General features: G+C 37.4%; 1 protein-coding gene across 2 annotated transcripts in view; it reads right to left on the bottom strand.

Annotated features, from left to right (window-relative positions):
- AKT3 (AKT serine/threonine kinase 3) overlaps positions 1-25,570 on the bottom strand; it is a 396,602-nt gene that overhangs the window by 140,623 nt on the left and 230,409 nt on the right. For both annotated transcript variants that reach the window (XM_082663744.1, XM_082663743.1), the window contains exon 6: positions 16,268-16,399. In XM_082663744.1, coding sequence (XP_082519870.1) covers positions 16,268-16,399 — 132 coding nt within the window. The remainder of the gene's footprint in view (positions 1-16,267; positions 16,400-25,570) is intronic.

Here is a 25,570-nt window from a genome sequence, read left to right as displayed (position 1 = left end):
AATGGTACAATATTTCACATACTAATTAGTTTCTGCTATGAAGATAAGGTATGCACAAGCTAAAAAGTAAACACAGATGTCAATAATTTTTAATTACAGTTAAAAGCAATATGTCAAAACAAAAAGTTATAAATAACAGTGATAAAGCTTAGTGGCTAAAACAATATGATGCTTTTTTAAAAATCCATTTGTTGATCATGATTACAAATGAAGAGTGCTTCGGTATATAATGTAAGTATAATGTTTTCATGAAAAAGCTTTTGAAATATAGTTTCATGGATATTCATCCATGGTAAAATACTAAACAATGAATTTTAAAATCTAATTTCTTTCATAGAAAGAAGTTTACAGAGAATGGAATTTTATTTCTTGCAAACATGAGGCAGAATAGTCTTCCTCATATTTATTTTCTCAATTGTCTCTAATTTAGCACTGTCCTCTACTACACAGAGTTTAAAATTCTCCTTTCATTTGCCGCACTTACTGTGTTGTGGTAGTTAGGGGTTGTTTTTGGAGGAGGCACAAGGAGTAAATGACGACAGAGAAACAGAAGAAAAGAACATCTCTATTACTGAGGACAAAGGGTGTCATCTCCTTTAATCCTTGTAGTAACTGAGCAGGTTTGGTTTGACTATTCCCATTTTATATGAGGCAATCAAGGTTCACAAAAGTTAAACTGCTCAAGTTGCAGGTGAAAAGGTCAATATTGATCCCATCTAAGTCCAACATCAATGGTCATTTCCACTTCACCACACTGTCTCCCATCTTCAAAAAGCCTGGTACCAACTTAACTAGGTACTTTAACTCTGTTCACATTATTTTCTCCATTTTGACAAGACTATAATGACTGACTTTTATCAGAAGCTGGTTGAACTCAAGATACATCATATCTAAAGCATCTTTTTTTTTTTTTTTTTTATCCAGAGCTATAAATGACACTCAGAGGAGGAGATGTAGCAGGTGTGGAAGCAGAGAGAAGAGGGGAGAAGTTTTTACCTTGGCACCTTTATTCTTAATTAAACCACAATGACTACAAGTGATCATTATTTACTTGTTCTGTTTTGACAAGCCGTATGTCAGCAATCTATACATTTTTCTTCTGTAGCAAAGATGTCATACTTATTAAGCTCTAAATTTTGGGGTTGTAACTTCCCCCTCTTTGGAAAACTTGAGCAATGGCCCAGATGCAGACTTCTAATACTTCCACTCTCCAGCTCTCACACTTTCTCCTCACCGTTCCTTCATTTCTATTGCTATTACCTTTTTTGAGGATCTTTTTCATCTTGATGGAAAAAATGAAAGCACAGTTGTTCCCTGTTGTCTATGAATATTATATCACCTTTATCAAATATTGTTATTTGATACTTATTTTTTTATTTTTTTTTGTGGTATGCAGGCCTCTCACTGCTGTGGCCTCTCCCGTTGCGGAGCACAGGCTCCGGACGCGCAGGCTCAGCGGCCATGGCTCACAGGCCCCAGCCGCTCCGCGGCATGTGGGATCTTCCCAGACCGGGGCACGAACCCGTGTCCCCTGCATCGGCAGGCGGACTCTCAACCGCTGTGCCACCAGGGAAGCCCTAATACTTTATTCTTGATGCTCTTGTTCCAAATATCAGGCTGGCCAAAAAGTCTGCTTGGGTTTTTCATATGATGTTACCGAAAAACCCAAACAAACTTTTTGGCCAAACCAATGTTACTTGGATGGAGGGCTACATGAACTTCTTTGACTTCAGTCATGACATAATCTTCAGCACCTAGTCCTTCTTAAATTGTAGAACATGCTGCTTGTCTATATTGCCCTTCACTACATTCCCTTCTTTCCTTCTGCCTCTTCCAATTCCCAGTATTGGAATACATCAATCTCTACTTTCTCACTTTTACTGATATATTCCACATCTCAAGGGGAATAAAATCACAAACATACTGACTAGCACCAGTATAATGCCCTCTCTAATCTCAGCTGAATCTTCTTAGGATTCTTTAACTCATCCCTACCAAGGTCATTCTTCCATTCCTCAGTATGAATGTTTCAAAACTTTCCCAGGCCTCCTACCAGGCCTAGTATGTATGATAAAATGTACACACAACCCCACAAGGTTACCTTACCTAGTTAAACTACTGAGCTGAGATTGGCACCGAGGTCTATCTGACTTTCATTAAGTCCAGGAGATTTTCATAAAGTTGTCTTTCTTTATCTCAACCTCACTCCCACAGTTTCATCCTACTTCCTACTCAGAATAGAGGTCATTAACCTCTTACCTTCATAGATACACTCATTCCCTTGGTGACTTCATTCAGACTATGACCCTAAATACAGTCTATATGGTGATCATGGACTTCCACATTTGTGTCTCAAATGCAGGCTTCTTCCCTAAACTCCAGAAATGCTTATTTGACATGGATGTCTAATAGATGCCTTTAACTTGGGTGTCTAACAGAAATATCAAATTTGACATGTCCAAAACCTAATTTCTAATCTCCCATGAAAAGGCCTGTTTCTCCACAGAAAAAAAATCATCCCCATTGCTGCAAATGGCAACAGCATCCTTCCAGTTGCTCAGGCCAAAAACCTGGCAATGATCCTCAACTCCTTACTTTCTCTCATACCCTACATTCAATCTGTCAGGCAATCCTGATGGCTCTTCATCAAAATATACCCCGGATTGATTACGTCTTACCACCTCCACTGCTAATACCCTAATGTAAGCCGCTATATCAATTATCTGGATTATCTGCCATTAACTCCTAACAAACTCCCTGCTTCCAACCCACAGTCTATTCTCAACACTGCAGCCAAAGTGATGATATTAAAATGAAAATTATATCATGTTACTATACTGCTTAAAAACTTCCAATGGCTTCTCACTACACTGAGTAAAAACCAATATCCTTACAACATCTACCACTACCCTAAACAACCCTTCACTACTTTTACTCTACACAAGCCATGCTAGACTAGATTCCTAGCTATTTTAAAAATATGCTCCTTCCTCAGTGCTTTTTTGATTGTGATTTCCTCTGTCTGGAATATTCTTCCTCCCAAATACCTGAAGTCTTCCTCCCAAATACCTGAAGTCTTCCTCCCAAATACCTTGCTTCCTCATTTCCTTCCAATGTTCACTGAAATTTCACTTTCTCAGTGAGGTCTTCTGTGATCATTCTATTTAAAACTACAAAACCCACAAAAATCACAAACACTACTATTCCTTGTTTCCCTACCCTACTTAATTTTTCTCCATGGTATGTATTAATTTCTTACATACTACGAGTTACTCATTTGTCATGTGTCCGTTTCCTGACTAAAATGTAATTTCCAAAGGGGAGGAATTTTGGTCAGTCTTATTCATTCACATATTCCCATTGCCTAGGGCAGTAACTAGTAAATAATTAGGTGTTCAATTTATATTTGTTGAAAGAAAGAATGAATGAATCAGTAAATAGTGAATGATAACCCTAGGAAAGAATGATAGAATCTTCACGACTGCAAGAAGCAAATCCAGAACACAAATCAATGAAATCATACCTCCGATAGCACAATGACAGATGATGAAGATGCAGCAGATCAAAGCAAATACATTCATTATCTGCTTTCTACAGTAAACCACAATCATTTGCACAATAGATAATACAGAGGTTCATGAGAATCTGAAAGAATGGATCAAAGAAGCTGGCAGATGATAAGACTTTCTGGTTAGGGGCCAGCACTTAATAACTTAAAAGCCAAGGAAAGAGAAGTGTCAGCAGTCAAGTCAAAGCACTGGTTTGATATTTTAATAGGTGTATGTGTAGGAAAGAATGAATTCAGAAGGCCTGGATTGCTCAAACCCTGTACACTCACAAGGTAAGTCAATCCTCAGGACGGTCCCTTGGCCAGCTCCTGGGAAATAAGCTCTGATCCCTTGGAATATTCTACCTGGTAAGAGCATTTTTGCATGCCAGAGATCTTGGGCCACATGACACCAGTCTGACTAGACAGTTCATGCAAACAACAGGAAGAACGATGAATGCTGTGTGCCTGATTTTGCTCAGGGTGGCTAGGGAAACCACACAGGTGCTGCTTGCCTACATGACTCACTTAAAATAAAAATCCGGGAAACCAAGGCTTGGGTGAGTTTCCTGGGTTGACAACGCTTTGCACATGTTGTCACACATTGTTACTGGGGGAATTAAGTGCATCCATGTGACTTTGCTGGGAGAGGACACCTGAAAGGTTTCTCCTGGACTTTGTCCCATATGACTTTCCTTTTGTTGATTTTAATCTGTATGTTATCACTGCAATAAGCCATAACCACTAGTATATCAGCTTTCCTGGATCCGTGATTCCTAATGAAATATTAAGCCTGAGAGTGGTCTTAGGGATCACTGACATTTAGCACCAGAAATAGAACTTGTTAGGAGTGACGTCAACAAGATGGAGGGCTAGGAGGTCCCAATATTAGGTTGTCCTACAAAAACAACAAGCAACTACAAACTGATGAAAACAGCTTTTGAAAAGCTCTGGACTACAATGAAATCAGAAGAAAGCAATGAAGCAGCATAAACCCTGTAGAGTTTTTAAAAACGAGGATGGCTGCCAGAAAAGCATAGGAAGCATTTTACCTGTGACATCCCATCCTCTAGACCAGAGCAGTTAGGCACCAGAAAAGATGGCCTCAGAGGGATTTCCCCCTATGGGGAAAATAAGAGCAAGAGAACTACAACAAGCTTCACTGCCATGGCTGTTTGCAGCTTTCACTACTGAGGATTCCCACACTCTTCACCAACACTGACTGAACTCAGCTAACAGAGCTACCGAAAGTCCACACCACTGCAGCTCCTCTCTGGGGCAGGAGCTGTTGCTGCGGATGACACCTGGCCTCAGGGACCCTAGTTGCTGCTGTGTCTGGCTCCCTGGATCTCAGGATGCCACAAAATCTAGCCATCCACAAAGCCAAGCTGCTGCTGCTCTGAGCCCTACCACTGAGTCCTAACCAGGGCTTTGACCTGCCATACAAGGGCTACTACTCTGTCTCCTGCCTTCCATGTCCCACCTTAGGGCTCTACCATGCCACAACCAGGGCCATGGCTGCTCTGCTTGTGTTCCACTCCCAGGATCCAGTTGCAGCTTTGACCTGCCGTAAATGGGGCTGTGCCACTGCTCTGTACTCTGCCACTGGGTCCCAAGTTGTAGCTTTGACCAGTCATAACTTGGGCTGCAATACCACTGCTCTGCACCCTACCCCTGGGTCCTAAGACAGGACTTTGACCTGTCATAAGGAGCCACCCTGCTGCTGCTCTGCACCCTGCCCCTAGGGTCCCGACACACATCTTTAATGGGCCATTACCAAGCAATGTTGCCACTGTTCTGCAACCACCCCTGGGTCCTAAATTGTGGCTTTGATCTGTCATCATCAGGCTGCGCTGCTGCAACTCTGTTCCCTGTCCCTGGGTTTCTGTCACCATTTGACCTGCCGTTACAGGGCCACATGCTGCTGCTCAGCACACCGTCCTTGGGGTTCCAAGTCAGAGCTGTGACCCACCATAACTGGGGCAGGTGGTGCTACATCTGCTCTATACCCTGCCACCCGGGTTGAAAGTCAGGGCTTTGACCTGTCCATCAGTAGATTGTGCTGTTGGAGCTCTGCAACCGCCCCCAGAGTTCTAAGTTGCTGCTATGACCCAATATCACTGGGGCCAATCTGTTACTGTTCAACTGCCCCGTGGGTCCTAGGCCACGGTTATGACTTACCATTGCTGAGGCCAAGATGCTGCTGCTGTAAAACTGAACCCTGAGGCCAGAGTCAGGTATTTGACCAACCATCTATAAGAAGTACACTACTGTACTCTGGCTCTGGGTCCCAAGCCACTGCTGAACCCTGTCATCCCAGGAATCCTGCTGCTACTGCATTCCCCTTTACCCCAGGGCCTGAGTCACTGTGGTGATTCACAGGAACCCAGACCCCAGTTCCATGGGAAGTCTTCACGTGCCTGCACCTCAGAAACCAGTGCCACTGCCACTGTAAGTGTACTTGTGACCCCACGACTCAGGTGTTGTGTTAGCTCTGTGCGCACCAGGTGCCAGAATACCAGCTCCACTGATGCCCCAAGTGTCAGCACACCAGCCCTGCCATCAAGAGGGATTCCCTTGGCTAGAATTTTGACAGGCAGAAAAGAATAGTAGGATCCCTGCAGCTTTTGCCACCACTGCCACCCACATCTTCTAAAAGAAGATGTCACAATCTATGCTGATGTTGATCTCAGCTGACAGAGCTGCATGGAAAGGACTTTAGTGTGCCCTCCCTGGAACCAGAGACACTGCACCCTACCCAGCTGGCATATTCACAGTCATCTTTAGGTGATAATCTTTCCCCAGTGAAGCTAGTCTTAAAAAGCTGAAAAAGGCAACTGCTCCCTTGAATGCATGATTATCAACTCAAAGACATTAGAAACATGAAGAAGCAAGAAAACATGACATCACCAAAGGTACAAAAGAATTTTCCAATACCTGACACCAAAGAAATGGATTTGAGTTACATGAAAAAGAATTCAAAGTGTTTAAGGAAGCTTAGCAAGATTCAAGTGAACACAGAGAGACAGCTAAATGAACTCAGAAGAACAATACATGAACAAAACAAGAAGTTTGACAAACTAGTAGAAATGATAAAAAAAAAAAGAACCAATCAGAAATTCCAGAGCTGGAGAATACAAAGATTGAAATGAAAAGTGAAATAGAGAAATTCAACAGTAGGCTCAATAAGGCAAAAAAAACAATGTGTGAACTTGAACACAGATCCCTTGACATTTTCCAGTCAAAGAAAAAGATGTAAGAATGAAAGAGTAAAGAAAGCCTTTGTGACTTATGGGATACCACAAAATGAGACAATATTCAAATTATAGAAATCCAGAAAAGGAAGGGACAAAGGAACACAAAATATATTTAAAGAAATAAGGGCTTAAAACTTCTCTAAGCTGGAGAGAGATATGGACACCCAGGTACACAAAGCCCAAAGCTCTCCAAACAGATTCAACCAAAAGAGATCTTTAACAAGATACACTGCAAACAAGCTCTCAAAAAATATAAGACAAAGAGAGAATTTTGAAAGCCGCAAGAGAAAATGTATTCATCACATACAAAGAAACTCCAATAAAGCTATCAGCATATTTTTCAACAGAAATCTTGCAGGCCAGGAGACAGTGAGATGATATATTCAAAGTGCTCAAAGAAAAAAAGAACTATCAACTTAGAACACTTTACCCAGCAACCCTGTCCTTTGAAAATTAAGGAAAGATAAAGACTTCCCCAGAAAAACAAATGTTGAGGAAATTTATCAGTAGACAGATTTACATAAAATGTTAAAGGGAGTTCTTCAAGCTGAAATGAAAAGATATTAATCAGTAACATAAAAACATATATAAAATTCACTGGTAAAGATAATTATACAAATCTGAAACACTCTAAAACTGCAGTGGCAGTGTGTAAGTCACTTTGATCTCTAGCATACAGGTTAAAAGACAAAGCATCAAAAATAATTATAGCTACAATATTTTGTTAATGGACACAGAATATAAAAAATATAAATTGGGACATCAATAACATAAAATGTTGGGGGGGGAAGTAAATGTGTAGGACGTTTAAAATCAATTGAAGTTAAAATGTTATCACTTAAAATAGACTGCTATAACTGTAAAATGTATTATGAACAGCAGGGTAATCACAAAGCAAAGAACTCTGATACACAAATGATAAGAAGAATCAAATATACCACTATATAAAATGAACAATTCACAAAAAAAGCAAGCAAGAGAGGAAGAAAAGAAAAAAGAAACTATAAAATAATTAGAAAGCAATTAACCAGATGGTGATAGTAAATCTTTCATCATCAGTAATTCCTTAAAATATAAATGGTTTAACATCTCCAATTAAAAAACACAGAGTTGCTGAGTAGATAAAAAAACAAAACCCAACTACATGCTACCTAAAACAGACTCACTTAAGCTTTAAGGAAACTCATATGATGAAAGGGAAGGGATGGAAGAGGATATTCCATGTAAATGGAAACCAAAAGAGACAAGGAGTAGCTATACTTCTATCAGACAAATAGTCTTTAAGTCGAAAGTTGTAAGAATTGAACTTTAGGTTCAATTTCGACTTTAAGTCAAAAGTTGTAAAAGAAAAGGAAGGTCATTATATAACGATAAAGGGATCGATTCATCAAGAGGACATAACAATTGTAAATATATACACACCCAATATGAGAGCATCAAAATATATTAAACAATTGTCACCAAATATAAAGGCTGAAATAGACAGCAATGAAATAATAGTAAAGGACTTCAGTACCCCACTTTCAACAATGGAAAGATCATCCATATAGAAAATCAACAAGACAATAACGGATTGAACTACACTTTAGAGCAATTGGACCTAACAGATATATACAAAAGATTCCATCCAACGGCTTCACAATACATATTCTTCTCAAGTACACACACAACATTCTCTGGGATGGAGTATATGTTAGATCACAAAACAAGTCATAACAAATTTCAGAAGATTAAAATTATACCAACTATAGTTTCCAACCACTGTAGTATGAAACTAAAAATAACAGGAGTGAAGCTGGAAAGCTCACAATTATATAGAAAATAAGCAAAACACTTCTGAAGAACCAATGAGTCAAAAAAGAAATCAAAAGGGAAATCAAAAAATTCTTGAGACAAAAGAAATGGAAACACAGTGCACCAAAATTTATGGAATGCAGAAAAAGAAATTCTAATAGGAAAGTTGGTAGTGATAAATGCCTACATTTAAGAAAAAAGAAAAATCTAAAATAAAGAACCTAATTTTACACCTTAAGGATCTAGAAAAAGAACACAGTAAGCCCACAGTTGACAGAAGGAAGGAAATAATATAGATTAGAGCAGAAATGAACGAAACAAAGATTAGAAAGACACTTTTTAAAAAAATCAACAAAACTAAGAGTTGGCTTTTTGAAAAGATAAAATTTACAAACCTTTAGCAAAACAAATTAAGAAAAGAGGAGAGGGCTCTCCTCGTGGCGCAGTGGTTAAGAATCCGCCTGACAATGCAGGGAACACAGGTTCAAGCCCTGGTCCAGGAAGTTCCCACATGCTGTGGAGCAACTAAGCCCATGCACGACAACTACTGAGCCCGCGTGTTACAACTACTGATGCCTGCATGCCTAGAGCCTGTGCTCTGCAACAAAAGAAGCCAACGCAATGAGAAGCCCGCACACCGCAACGAAGAGTAGCTCCCGCTTGCTGCAACTAGAGAAAGCCCACATGAAGCAACTAAGACCCAATGCAGCCAAAAATAAACAAAATAAATTAATTTAAAAAAAAGAAATGAGGAGAGATGACTCAAATGAAATCATAAACAAAAGGGGAGAACATTCAAAACTGATACCACAGAAATATAAAGGATCATAAGGGTCAGTGAACAATTATACGATAACAAATTAGATAACTCAGAAAAAATGGATAAATTCCTAGAAACATACAACTTACCAAGACTGAATCATGAAGTAATAGGAAGTCTGAACAGATGAATAATGAACATGGCGTTTGCATCAGTAATCACAAATCTCCCAAAAAATAAAAGCCCAGGATCAGATGGCCTCACTGGTAAATTCTATCAACATTTAAAGAAAAATTAGTACCAGTCCTTCTTCTGAAACTCTTCAAGAATATAGAAGATGACAAAACACTCTAAACTCATTTTATTAGGCCAGTGTTACCAGGATACCAAAAAGCACACAACACCACCACAGAAAAAGAAAATTACAGACCAATATCTTTGATAAATATAGATGCAAGACTCCTAAATAAGATATCAGAAAACTGAATTCAACAATACATTAAAAGGATCATACACCACAATCAAGTGGGATTTATTCCAGAGATGCCAGGATGGTTCAACATCTGCAAATCATTCAACGTCATACACCCCATTAACAAGAGGAAGGATAAAAATCATATGATCATTTCAAAAGATAAAGAAAAAGCATCTGACAAAATTCAACATCCATTTATGATAAAATCTCTCAACAAAGTGGCTATAGGTGGAACATATCTCAGCATAATAAAGGCCATATATGACAAATTCACAGCTAACATCACACTCAGTGGAAAAAAGCTGAAAGCTTTTCCTCTAAGAACAGGAGCAACATAGGAGGCCCAATCTACCACTTTTATTTAGCATTGTATTGGATGTCCTAGCCAGAGCAATTAGACAATAAAAAAATAAAATAAAATAAAAGGAATCTAAATCAGAAAGGAAGAAGTAAAACCATCTCTATTTGCATAAGCATAATCTTATATACAGAATACCCTAAAGAGTAGTAGAACTGATAAACAAATGCAGTAAAGTTGCAGGATACAAAATCAATATACAAAAATTAATTGGTTTCTATACACCAATAACAAAGTCTCAAAAAGAGAAAAGTTTTTAATAAAAAAATACCATTTATAACAGCATTAGAGAAATTAAAATACTAAAGAACAAAGTTAAACAAGGAGGTAGGAGACCTGTACACCTAAAACTACAAGGCTTTGATAATTCAGTGCAATCCCTATCAAAATTCCAATGACATTTTTTACAGAAATAGAACAAAAAAACCTAAAATGTGTATGTAACAACAAAGACCCCAAATAGCCAAAGCAATCTTGAGAAAGAACAAAGCTAGAGACATCATGCTCCCTGATTTCAAACTATATTGCAATACTATACTTGTCAAAATGACATTGTATTGGCATAAAGACAAACACAAATATCAATGGAACAGAACAGAGTTCCCAAAAATAAACCCATGCATATACAGTCAATTAACTTACAACTAAGGAACCAAGAACACATGATGGGGAAAGGACACTCTCTTCAATAAATGGTGCTAGGAAAACTAAGAAGCCACAAGCAAAAGAATGAAACTGGACCACCTTCTTACAGCATACACAAAAATCAACCCTAAATGGATTAAAAACTTGAATGTAAGACCTAAAACGTGAAATTACTAGAAAAAATATAGGTGGTAAGCTTCTTGACACCAGTTGTGTCAATTAATTTTTTAAATTTGATATCATAAAGAAAAATCAATAAATGGCTTATGCATAGCAAAGGAAACCATCAACAAAATGAAAATAAAACCTACTAAATGAGAGAAAATATTTGCAAGTCATATATCTGGTAAGGGTTTAATATCCAAAATATTAAGAACGCATATAACTTAATAGCAAAAAACCAAACAATCTGATTGAAAAATGGTCAGAGGATCTGAATAAACAATTTTCCACAGAAAACATACAGATGGCCAACAGGTACATGAAAAGGTGCTGAACATCACTAACCATCACAGAAATGCAAATCCAAACCACATAGAGCTATCACCTCACACCTGTTAGAATGGCAAGAAATAAATGTTGGCGAGGGTGTGGAGAAAAGAAACCCCCGTACACAGCAGGTGAGAATGTAAACTGATGTAGCCACTATATAAAACAGTATGGAAGTTTGTCAAAAAAATTAAAACTACAATCTGATCCAGCAACTAAACTTCTGGGTATTTGTCCAAAGGAAACAAAATCACTATTGTGAAAAGAAAGCTGCACTTCCCTGTAGGTTGCAGCATTATATACAATAGCCAAGACATGGAAACAATTTATAAATCCATGTATCCATCAATGGATGAATGGAAGAAGAAAATGTGATACACACAGTGGAATATTATTCAGCCACAAAAAGAAGTAAATCTTGCCACTTGCAATAATATGGAAGGGACTTGAGGGCATTTTGCTAAGTGAAATAAGTCAGTGAAAGACAAATACTGTTTGATTCCACTTATATGTGGAGGGAGGAAGGAAGGGAGAAAGAAACAGAGAAAAAGAGAGAGAGAGAGAAAGGGAGGGAGGGAGGAAGACAGAGAAAGAAGAAAGAGAAAGAAAGAAAGAAAGAAAGAAAGAAAGAAAGAAAGAAAGAAAGAAAGAAAGAAAGAAAGAAAGAAAGAAAGAAAAAGAAAGAAAGAAAGGAAGGAAGGAAGGAAGGAAGGGAAAGAAAGGAGAGAAAGAAAGGCGTGAACTCACAGAGAACAGCGAGAAGCAGTAGGTGCGTAAAATGGATGATGGAGGTCAAAAGGTACAAAATTCTGAATGAAAACAGAAATCAACCACAGAAAGAAAAATGTGAAAAGAACAAACATGGGGAGACTAAACAACATGCTACTTAAAAATCAATGAGTCAACGATGAAATCAAAAAAGGAATCAGAAAATACTTCGAGGCAAATGAAACTGATAACACAACCTTACAAAATCTATGGGATACAGCAAAACAGTGTTAAGAGAAAAGTACATAGGGATACAGGCCTTCCTCAAGAAACAAGTAAAATCTCAAATAAACAACCTAACCTACCACCTAAAAGAATTAGAAAAAGAAGAACAAACAAAACCCAAAGTCAGCAGAAGACAAGAAATTATAAGATCAGAGATTGAATAAATAAAATAGATTAAAAAAAACCCAGAAAAGATCAATAAAACCAAGAGCTGTTTATTTTGAAAAGATAAAATCGAAAAACCTCTAGCCAAGCACACCAAGAAGAAAAGAGAGAGGACCCAAATAAAGAAAATAAGAAATGAAAGAGATGTAACAACAACCAATACCACAGAGATACAAAAAATCATAGAGAATACTATGAAGAGCTGTATGCCAAAACACTGGACAACCTAGAAGAAATGTACATCTCTAAAAATATACAGTCTGCCAAAACTAAGTCAAGAAGAAACAGATCATTTGAACACACCAATCACTAGATGTGAAAGAGAATGTGTAATTTTAAAATTCTGTCAAACAAAAATCCAGGACCAAACTGCTTCACTGGGGATTCTAACAAACAAACAAAGAAGAACTCATAACAATCCTTCTCAAACTATTCTGAAAAAATGAAAGAGGAGGGAACCCTTCCAAATTTATTTTATGAGGCCACCATCACCCAGATACCAAAACCAGACAAAGGCATTACAAAAAAAAGAAAATTATAAGCCAATATCTTTGATAAATTTAGATGCAAAAATCCTCAACAAAATATTAGCAAACTGAATCCAACATGACATAAAAAGGACCATGCACCATGATCAACTTGGATTCATTCCAGGGCCAGAAGGATGGTTCAACATACACAAATCAGTCAATGTGATATACCACATTAAAAAAAAGGAAAGGCAAAAACCAGATGATCATCTCAATAGATGCAGAAAAAGTATTTGACAACATTCATTTATGATAAAAATGTTCACCAAAGTAGGTATAGAGGGAGAGGGAACACATTTCAACATATTAAAGGCCGTTTACAGCAAAACAACAGCCAACACAAAATGAACAGTTAAAAGCTGAAAGACTTCCTGCTAAATTCAGGAACAAGACAAGGATTCCCACTCTTACCATTTCTATTTAACATAGCATTGACAGTCTTAGCCACAGCAATCAGATAAGAAAAGAAATAAAAGGTATCCAAATTGGAAGGAAAGAGATAAAACTGTCATTAATTGCAGATGACATGATATTCAATATAGAGAACCCTAAAATTGCCACATAAAAACTATTAGAACTAATAAATGAATTCAGCAAGATAGCAGGATAAAAGACCACTATACACAAATTGGTTTCTTTACACTAATAATGATATATCAACAAGAAGAAGTAAAAAAAAACAATCCCATTTGAAATGGTGTAAAAAAATAAAAAAAAATACCTAGGAAGAAACTTAACCAAGGAGATGAAGATCTATACATTGAAAACTATAAAACACTGATAAAGGAAACTGAAGATCATTCAACGATGAAATGGAATGCCCATGGATTGGAAGAATTAATATAATTAAAATGGCCATACTACCCATTAAATCTATAGATTTAATGCAATTCCTATCCAAATACCTATGACATTAGTCACAGAGCTAGAACAAATATTCCTAAAATTTATATGGAACAACAAAAGACCCTAAATTGCAAAAGCAATCTTGAGACAGAAGAACAGAGCTGGAAATAACATGCTCCCTGACATTAGACTACATTACAGAGCTACAGTAATTAAAACAGCATGGTACTGGAACAAAAACAAATATATAGCTCAATGGTACAAAATAGAGAGTCCATAAATAAACCCATGCACCTACAGTCAATCTTTGACAGAGGAGGCAAGTATATAAGATGGAGAAAAGACAGTTTCTTCAACAAGTAGTGATGGGAAAGCTGGATAGCTGTGTGTAAATCAGTGAAATTAGAACACTCCCTCACACCATATACAAGAATAAACTCAAAATGTTTTAAACACCTAAATATAAGACAAGACACCATAAAAATCCTAGAAGAGAACATAGGCAAAACATTCTAGGACATAAATTGAAGCAATATTTTCTTAGGTCAATATTCAAAAACAAAAGAAATAAAAGCAAAAATAAAAAATGGGACCTAATTAAACTTAAAAGCTTTTGCACATCAAAGGAAACCATCAACAAAACCAAAAGACAACCTATCGAATGGGAGAAAAATATCTGCAAATGATGCTACCAACAAGGAGTTAATATCTAAAATATACAAGCAGGTCATGGAACTCAATATTAAAAAAAAAAATCCAATTAAAAAATGGGCAGAAGACCTAAGTAGACATTTCTCCAAAGAAGATGCACAACATAACTAATTATTAGAGAAATCAAAACCACAATGAAGTATCACCTCACACCTGTCAGAATGACTATCATCATGAAGTCCACAAATAATACATGTTGGAGAGGGTATGGAAAAAGGGAACCCTCCTACATTGTTGGTGGGTATGTAAATTGGTGCTGCCACTATGGAAAACAGTATGGAGATGCTTTAAAAAACTAAAAACAGAGCTACCATATGATCCAGCAATCCCACTCCTGGGCATATATCCAGAAAAGACAAAAACTCTAATTCAAAAAGATACATGAACCTCAATGTTCACAGCAGTGCTATTTACAATAGGCAAGACATGGAAATGACCCAAGTGCCCATCAGGAGACGGTTGGCTTAAGAAGATGTGGCATGCACACACACAAACACACACACACACACACACATATGTATGTATGTATATGTGTGTGTGTGTGTGTATATATATATATATATACACACACACACACATACACACACAATGGAATATTACTCAGCCATAAAACAGAATGACATAATGCCATTTACAGCAACATGAACAGACCTAGAGATTATTATACTTAGTTAAGTAAGTCAGACAAAGACAAATACTATATGATATCACTTTTATGTGGAATCTAAAAAAAAAATGAATCTATATACAAAACAGAAACAGACTCACAGACATAGAAGACAAACTTATGGTTACCACAGGGGAGGGACTAATTAGGAGTATGGGGTTAACAGATTCAAACTACTATACATAAAATAGATAAGCAACAAGGTTTTACTCTATATCTCGGAATTATATTCAGTATCTTGTAATAACCTATAATGGAATATAATCAGAAAAAATAACTGAGTCATTATGCTGTACACTTGAAACTAACACACTATTGTAAATCAACCATAATTTATAATATTTTAATTCTTCAATTTAATAAATAAATATATATATTTTAAAATACAAATTATAGTTATAAAACAAAGAATTCGTGGGGACTTAATGTACAGAATGATAAATAGAGTTAATAATACCATAATGTATATTTGAAACTTGCTAGAAGAATAAAGCTTAAAAGGTCTGACCACAAAAAAATAAAGCTTGTAACTACGTGTGGTGATGGATTTTAAGTAGAAGTATTGTAGTGATCATTTTAGCTTTATTATTGTAGTATTTTAAAGTTATTAATAATGCTTTTCCATTCAATGATTACATAAAATCTATGCTAATATTCTATTCACCATTTTATTTAATAATAAAAAACTCAGAATATTGGGGGGAAATATCAAAAAGTATCACTACTGTAATTAGTGATATAGGTCACAAATATACAGTGAAAACATTATCCCAAACACACAAACATAGAATAAATATTTCGCTCTCAAAGGAATACAATAGATTCTAATAGTCAGAGGATATTACAAACTTTGAAAGTTTCAATACTGTAAATAAATATCAATATACAGATATTATTGTAGCTGTAGCCTACAATCAACATTTTGGTTATTTAATGGAATTTCTAAACTTTAGTCATGTGCATGCGTGAACACACACACTTGTGGACACCATAAACAAAAATTTAATAATCAACTCTAGTAACCAGTTACCTTGGCAATAATAACTTCTTTCTTCAGAATCTTCATAGCATAGTATTTTCCACTTGCTTTCTCTCGAACCAAAATAACTTTCCCAAAAGTGCCTTTACCTAGTAGTTTCAAATAGTCAAAATCATTCATTGTCTGAAAAATACAAATGAAAATACATAATATGAAACATTTGATGCAATTTATTTGTAAACTTATATGTATATATTTGCATTATCTACTCAAAATCAAATTTTACCAACTTCTAAGCACACTTAAATGATGAAGAATCAGAATGGCATTGGCTTTCTCATCACCAGTCATGGATGCTGGAAATAATTTAAGCAATTCTCAGATAGTGGAGACAATAATTTTAAACGTAGAATCTCACAACTACTCAAATTATTAGTAAGGGCAAAGGGAAAATAAAATCATTTTCACTCACTTCCAAGAACTCAAGTTTCTAAGGATTTAGTAGTGCCACTACTCCCAGACAATGTGACAATCAAAAATGTCCTCCACAAACATTTCCAAATATATCTAAGAGAAAAGGATTGAAGGGAGTGTTTGAGAATGTACTATATCAAAATAAGGATGGACTCCAAGAAAGAGAAAGATACATGTATAAGAAATGTTGAAAACAATTCTGGAGCCCAGTGCAAAGAAACAGAAGAACAACAGCAATATATCTTCTGAGAAAGCAACTGGTCCAATGCAGAAGAAGGAGTCATGGAACTCTGAGAATGTCTTTAATCTGCCTGTTTTCAGTTTCATTTCTCATTCCCATTTCTAAGTAGTAGGTGATTACCAGGATTTTGCCAAGCAGAATTACTATTGCTCCCCATAGCCCCCTCTATGAATGCTTTTCCTACTCTATTTATCCACAAACTTCCAAAATTTTGATAATGTTTCTCCACTAGTGTCCTTCCCTCATACAGCTTTTCATTTTTGTGGACTTGTTCCTTTTAAAAATTCCTCTGCTATTATTTTAATAGGCTTTTAGATGAAAGAGGAGGTATGCTCAGTTTATCATCTTAAATTTAAATTCAGTTTAGAGGGATTTAAAAATAACAATTTAAGGATCTGGGGTTTTATCCTACCAACAATCAGAAGTTATTGAAGATTTTTGTGCCTTTTTAGAAGTATTTCTTTCCTCTTTACCACCCATTTGAAGTAAATGTCAGAAATGTCTCAAACCGATGACCTCAGCTTCTACCTTAAGAAACTAGAAAAACAGCAAATTAAACCCAAAAGAGTTAGAAGAAAAAAATAATAAAGATCAGGGCAGAAATCAATTAGGGACTTCCCCAGTGGTCCAGTGGTTAAGAATGCATGCTTCCATTGCAGGGGGTACAGGTTTGATCCCTGGTCAAGGAAGTGGATTCCTACATGCTGTGTGCATGGCACAATGCGGCCAAAAAAAAAAAAAAAAAAAAAAAGAAAGAAAAGAAAAAATCAATCAATTAAATTTTAAGAAGAAATAAAAGGAGACGAGGTCACGATGGCGGAGGAGTAGGAGGACGTGGAGTTCATCTCTCCCTACAAATGCATCAAGAATACATCTACAAATGGAACAAGTCTCACAGAGCTCAGGCTGAAAGTTAGCAGAGGACCTCGGTCACCTAAAAGGACAAGAAATCCCCATGTAACTGGGGAGGATGAAAGAAAGAAGAAGCAAAAAAGAAGAGAAGAGGTTGCCACATCTTGGGAAGCCCCTCACCGGCAGGGAGATCAGTTGGCACAGAAGAGGAGTTTTGGGGACTATTGGAAGAGAGTGCAGCACCCGGTCTGTGGCAGGCAGGACAGAGTGAGACCTACACAGATGGTCTGTGTCACAGCCCTGTGTGCCCCAGCCTGAGACGTGTGTCCCAGTGTGGAAAGGGGCTGGGTGCTGGAATATGGGATTTGGGGAGCAAATCCAGTGAGAGGATTGCTGTTGGCTGTGAGGAGACAGCATGAGGAGATGGGAGTGAGGAAATCCACAACTGGGAATGCTTGTGGAGGAAACTCAGACTGCCATAGCAGGAAAGGGCCATCGTTAAGTGACACAGAAGGGGAGGAGCTGCCATTGCAGCCTTTCTCCCCATGCACTGGCCCTTGCCTCCCTGGGCACTAAGAAGGGCCCCCAAGGGGGCCAGCTCTCTCACGGCCTCTGGCTTCCCTACATGCCTCATCAATGCCAGGGAAGGCTCTCTTGCACCCATGGTCGAGCACTACGAAGGGCCACCACTGGGGCCAACTATTTCATGCCCGCGGCCACCAGTTTCCCCATGCACCCGTTGCCACCAGGGGTCCCGTGACCCTGGCTGCTACACAGCCTCTGAGCCCCCTCCTCGCCAGGGCAAACTCATATGCTCCAGGGCAGCCTCACAAGCAGACCCACACACAGAGGTGGGGTTGTAACCACAGCTAAGCCCCAGGGGACATCAACTAAGGAAGAAAAGCTGAAATCTCTCCTTGTAGCTGTGCAAACTGTGAAATGACATCTCCAAAACTAGCCTTGTACACTCAGAGCCTACAGAACATCTGAACAAATAAGCAGTGCCCCCACAGAAAACACAGGCTTAGCTTTAGCAGCTGTAGATTCTGTTGGCACATACACATCTAGGTTGGGCCAGGCTAAGGATGGAAATGCACCATAGCACCAACAGTGGGTCCAGATACATGATTACTGCAATCCTGGGACCTGACTTCAGTGGATCTCTGTAAATTTAAGAAAACTGAAATCATATCAAGCATCTTTTGCGACCACAACACTATGGGATTAGATATCAATTACAGGAAAAAAACTGTAAAAACAACAAACACATGGAGGCCAAACAATACGTTACTAAATAACCAATGGACCACTGAAGAAATCAAAGAGGAAATAAAAACATATCTAGAGACAAACGATAATGAAAGAATGATGATCCAAAACCTATGGGGTGCAGCAAAAGCAGTTCTAAGAGGGAATTTTATAGCGATACAATCTTAACTCAGGAAACAAGAGAAATCTCAAGTAAACAATCTACCTTTCCACTTAACACAACTCAACAAAAAAGAACAAACAAAACCTAAAGTTAGTAGAAGGAAAGAAATCATAAAGATCAGAGCAGAAATAAATGAAATAGAGACAAAGGAAACAAAAGCAAAGATCAATGAAACTAAAAGCTGGTTCTTTGAGAAGACTAATAAAATTGATAAACCTTTAGCCAGACTCATAAGGAAAAGAGGGAGAGGACTCAAATCAATAAAATTAGAAATGAAAAAGGAGAAGTTACAAATGACACCACAGAAATACAAAGGATCATAAGAGACTACTACAAGCAACTCTATGCCAATAAAATGGATAACCTAGAAGCAACAGACAAATCCTTAGAAAGGTACAATCTCCTAAGACTGAAACAGAAAGAAATAGAAAACATGAACAGACTAATCACAAGTACTGAAATTGAAACTGTGATTAAAAAACTTCCAACAAACAAAGGTCCAGGACCAGATGGCTTCACAGGTGAATTCTATCAAATATTTAGAGAAGAGTTAACATTTATCCTTCTGAAACTATTCCAAACAATTGAAGAGAAAAGAATACTCCCAAACTTGCTCAACAACACCACCATCACCCTGATACCAAAAGCAGACAAAGATAACACAAAAAAAGAAAATTACAGGCCAATATCACTGATGAACATACACACAAAAATATTCAACAAAATATTAGCAAATCAAATTCAGCAACACATTCAAAGGATCATAAAGATGGCAGACTACAAGGACATGGAGTTCGCATATCCTCACAACTAGGGCACCTACCATGTGGGGGACCATGGAAACCTAAGGGGACAGGAGGAACACCACAGCAACAGAGTAAGACGTGGGGGGGAGGGAGGAGGGAGGAGAAGTGGAGGCAGGATGGAACTGGAGCCTTGGAGGGGCGGCTGGGGGAGGGAAGGGGTTCCCACTCTTAGGAAGCCCACCCACAGTGAGGGGATCAACAAGGATGGTGAAAGACTATCGGGAGAACAAAGGATTGGAAGGGAATGCAGCCAGTGTTTCCCCTGCCCACTTGGGCCCCAGAAAGCCTGCTGAGGTCCTAATCATCTGATCTCTGTGGTTCCCTCCAGCCATGCTAAGTATAAGCCCCGCCCCCACCCAGAACCTTACCTCTGCACTTCACACTCCAATACCCCCTCCGACCAAGTTGGGCCTAAACCTTGTCCCCGCACCTCCACCAAGTGCCTTACCTCTGAACTCTGCATTCCGAGGCCCTCTCCAGCAGTGCTGAATATTCAGGTTGCATGGGTCCTGAGCCTAGGTCCCGCCCCCCTGCCTAAACCTCGCTCTCAACTAAGCCCCGCCCCACCCCCACAGCCAAGGCCTTTTCCAGCATTTTTTTTTCTTTTTAAGGTTGTGGTTCCATTTTATTTTGTTGTTTCATTTTTATTTTTTCAAATAAATTTTGAAATTTTTCTAATTTTATTTTATTCTTTATACATTGTTATTGTTCTGCTCATTTTGCATTTCTCCCGCCCACTTATTTTTTCTGTTGTGGTTCTGTTTTACCTTGTTTTAGTTGTTTCACTTATATTTTTTTTTCCTAATATATTTTTTTCTAATTTTATTTTATTTTTTATTGTTTGTTTTTGTACTGCTCCTTTTTTTGAATTTTATTTATTTTTTTCTACAGCAGGTTCTTATTAGTTATCTATTTTATACATATTAGTGTATATATGCCAATCCCAATCTTCCAATTCATCCCACCACCACCAACCCCCACCAGCTGCTTTCCCCCGGTGTCCATAACATTTGTTCTCTACATCAGTCACTCTATTTGGTCCTTTTATTTTCTTCTTCTCTTTTGCCACACCGCGTGGTTTGAGGGATTTTAGTTCGCAGGCCAGGGATTGGGCCTGAGCTCCTGTGGAGTGTGCGCCAAGCCCAAACCACCAGACTAACAGAGAACCTCAGACCACAGGAAATATTAATCAGACTGAGGTATCCCGGTAATCCTCATCTCAACACCAAGACCCGGCTCTAAACAAATGCCTGTAAACTCCAGTGCTGGGTGCCTTGGGCCAAAAAGCCAGTAAGACAAGAACACAGCACCACCAACAAAAAAAATAAGACGACAAAAAAATATGTTACAGACGAAGGAAAAGGTAAAAACCTACAAGACCAAATAACTGAAGAGAAAATAGGCAAGCAATATGAAAAAGAATTCAGAGTAATGATAATAAAGATGATCCAAAATATCAACAATACAATGGAGGCACGGATCAAGGAAATACAAGATATGGTTAACAAATACCAGGTACAACTAAAAAACAAACAGTGAACAACACAATAACTGAAATGAAAAATACACTAAAAGGAATCAATAGCAGAATAACTGACGCAGAAGAAGGGATAAATGAGCGGGCAGACAGAATGGTGGAAATAACTTCTGAGGAGCAGAATAAAGAAAAGAGGCTGAAAAGAACTGAGGACAGTCTCAGAGACATCTGGGACAACATTAAATTAACCAACATTCGAATTGTAGGGGTCCCAGAAGAAGAACGGAAAGGGAAACGTTCTGAGAAAATATCTGAAGAAATTACAGTCGAAAACTTCCCTAACATGGGAAAGGAATTAGTCAATCAAGACCAGGAAGTGTAGAGAGTCCCATACTAGATAAATCCTAGGAGAAACATGGCAAGACACATATTAATCAAACTAACAACAACTAAATTCAAAGAAAAAGTATTAAAAACAGTAAGGAAAAAGCAACAAATAACATAGAAGGGAATCCCTATAAGGTTATCAGCTGATTTTTCAGCAGAAACTGCAAGTCAGAAGGGAGTGGCAGGATACATTTAAAGTGATGAAAGGGAAAAACCTACAAGAAAGATTACTCTACCCAGCAAGGATCTCATTCAGATTCGATGGAGAAATCAAAAGGTTTACAGACAAGCAAAAGGTAAGAGAATTCAGCACCACCAAACCAGCTTTACGACAAATGCTAACAGAACTTCTCTAGGCAGGAAATGCAAAAGAAGAAAAATACCCACTAAAACAAACCCCGAACAATTAAGAAAATGGTAACAGGAACATACATATCGATAATTGCCTTGAATGTAAACGGATTAAATGCTCCAAGCAAAAGACACAGGCTGGCTGAATGGATACAAAAACAGGACCCATATATGCTGTCTACAAGAGACCCTCTTTAGACCAAAGGACACATACAGACTGAAAGTGAGGAGATGGAAAAAGATATTCCATGCAAAAGGAAATCAAAAGAAAGCTGGAGAAGCAATACTCATATCTGATAAAATAGACTTTAAAATAAAGATTGTTACAAGACATAAGGTAGGACACTACATAGCAATCAAGGGATCAATCTAAGAAGAAAACATAAAAAGTATAAATATTTATGCACTCAACATGGGAGCAACTCAATATATAAGGCAAATGCTAACAGCCAAAAAAGGAGAAAAAGACAGTAACACAATTATACTGAGAGACTTTAACACCCCACTAACACCAAAGGACACATCATCCAGCAACAAATTAAATAAGGAAAAACAAACTTTAAATCTCACCATAGACCAGATAGACTTAATTGATATTTATAGTACATTCCACCCAAAAGAAGCAGAATACACTTTCTTCTCAAGTGCACACGGAAGATTCTCCAGGACAGATCACACCTTGGGTAAGAAATCAAGCACTAGAAAATGTTTACCAATTGAAATCGTGTCAGACATCTTTTCCAACCACAATGATATGAGATTAGAAATCAAGTAGAGGAAAAAACTAAAAAACACAAACACATGGAGGCAAAGCACTGCAAAGCTAAAAAACCAAGAGATCACTGAAGAAATCAAAGAGGAAATAAAAAAAAAATACATAGAGACAAAGGACAATGAAAACATGATGACACAAAACCTACAGAACTCAGAAAAAGCAGATCTAAGAAGGAAGCTTATAGCAATTCAAACTCACCTCAAGAAACAAAAAAATCTCAAATAAATAATCTAATCTTACACCTAAAGCAACTAGAGAAAGAAGAACAAGGAAAGCCCAAAGTCAGTAGAAGGAAAGAAATCATACAGATCAAAGCAGAAAACAATGAAATAGAAATGAAGAAAACGATAGCAAAGATCAATAAAAACAAAAGTTGGTTCTTTGAGAAGATAAAAAAAAATTGATAAAGCTTTAGCCAGACTCATCAAGAAAAAAGTGAGAGGACTCAAATCTATAAAATTAGAAATGAAAAAGAAGAAATTACAACTGACACTGTAGAAATATACAAAGGATCATAAGAGACTGCTACAAGCAACTCTATGCAAATAAAATGGACAACCTGGAAAAAATGGACTCATTATTGGAAAGGTACAACATTCCAAGACTGAACCAGCAAGAAATAGAAAATATAAACAGACCAATCACAAGCAATGACATTGAAACTGTGATTAAAAATCTTCCAACAAACAAAACTGCAGGACCAAATGGTTTCATAGGTGAATTCCATGAAACACTGAAAGAAGAGCTAACAACTATGCTTCTGAAACTATTCCAAAAAATTGCAGAGGAAGGAACACTCCCAAACTCGTTTAACAAATCCACCATCACCCTGATACCAAAACCAGAAAAAGATATCACAAAAAAAGAAAATTATGGACCAGTAACACTGATGAACATAGAAGCAAAAATCCTCAACAAAACACTAGCAAACAATCCAACAACACACTAAAAGGTCATGCAACATGATCAAGAGGGTTTTATCCCAGGGATGCAACAATTCTTCAATATATGCAAATCAATCAATGTGATACACCATATTAACAAATTAAAGAAAAACCATATAATCATCAATAGATGCAGAACAAGCTTTTGAGAAATTTCAACACCCATTTATGATAAAAATTCTCCAGAAAGTGAGCATACAAGGAACCTACCTTAACATAATAAAGGCCATATATAACAAATACACAGCAAACATCATTCTCAATGGTGAAAAACTGAAAGCATATCCTCTAAGGTCACGAACAAAACAAGGATGTCCACTCTCACCACTATTATTCAACATAGTATTCAAAGTCCTAGACACAGCAATCGGAAGAAAAAGAAATAAAAGGAATACAAATTGGAAAAGAAGTAAAACTGTCACTGTTTGCAGATGACACAATCCTTTACATAGAAAATCCTAAAGATGCCACCAGAAAAACAGCAGAGCTAATCAGTGAATTGGGTAAAGTTGCAGGATACAAAAGTAATGCACAGAAATCTCTTGTATTCGTATGCACTATGAACAAAAGATCAGAAAAACAAATTAAGGAAACAATCACATTTACCACTGCAACAAAAAGAATAAAATACCTAAGGTGGCAAAAGACCTGTACTCCAAAAACTATAAAACACTTATGAAAGAAATCAAAGATGGCAAAAACAAATGGAGAGATAAACCATGCTGCTCGATTGGAAGAATCAATATTATGAAAAGGACTATACTACCAAAAGTAATCTACAGGTTCAGTGCAATCTCCATCAAAATACCAAGGGCATTTTTCACAGAATTAGAACAAAATATTTTACAATTTGTATGGAAACACAAAAGACCCTGAATAGCCAAAGCAATCTTGAGAAAGAAACACAGAGCTGAAGGAATCAGGCTCCCTGACTTCAGACTATACTACAAAGCCACAGTAAACAAGACAGTGTGGTACTAGCACAAAAACAGAAATATAGATCAACAGAACAGGATTGAAAGCCCAGAGATAAACCCACGCACATATGGTCACCTAATCTATGACAAAGGAGGCAAGAACATAAGATGGAGAAAAAAATCCTCTTCAATAAGTGGTGCTGGGAAAAGTGGACAACTACATATGAAAGAATGAAATCAGAACACTGCCTAACACCATGCACAAAAATAAACTCAAAATGGATTAAAGACCTAAATGTAAGACTGGACACTATAAAATTTTTGGAGGAAAACATAGGCAGAACACTTTCTGACATAAATCACAGCAACATCTTTTATGACCCATCTCCTAGAGTAATGAAAATAAAAACAAAAATAAGCAAATGTGACCTAATTAAACATAAAAGCTTTTGCACAGCAAAGGAAACAATAAACAAGACAAAAAGACAACCCTCAGATTGTGAGAAAATATTTGCAAAAGAAGCAAGAGACAAGGGATTAATTTCCAAAATATACAAACAGCTCATGCAGCTCAACAGACATTTCACCAAAGAGGACACATAGATGGCCAAGAGGCACATGAAAAGATGCTCAACAGCACTAATTATTAAAGAAATACAAATCAACATCACAATGAGGTATCACCTCACACCGGTTCA

This window comes from Grampus griseus (assembly GCF_964374135.1).
Source record: "Grampus griseus genome assembly, chromosome: 1".
Classification (NCBI taxonomy): Eukaryota; Metazoa; Chordata; class Mammalia; order Artiodactyla; family Delphinidae; genus Grampus; species Grampus griseus.
Note: the sequence above shows the minus strand (reverse complement) of the source record. Positions and strands in the feature narration are given on the sequence as shown.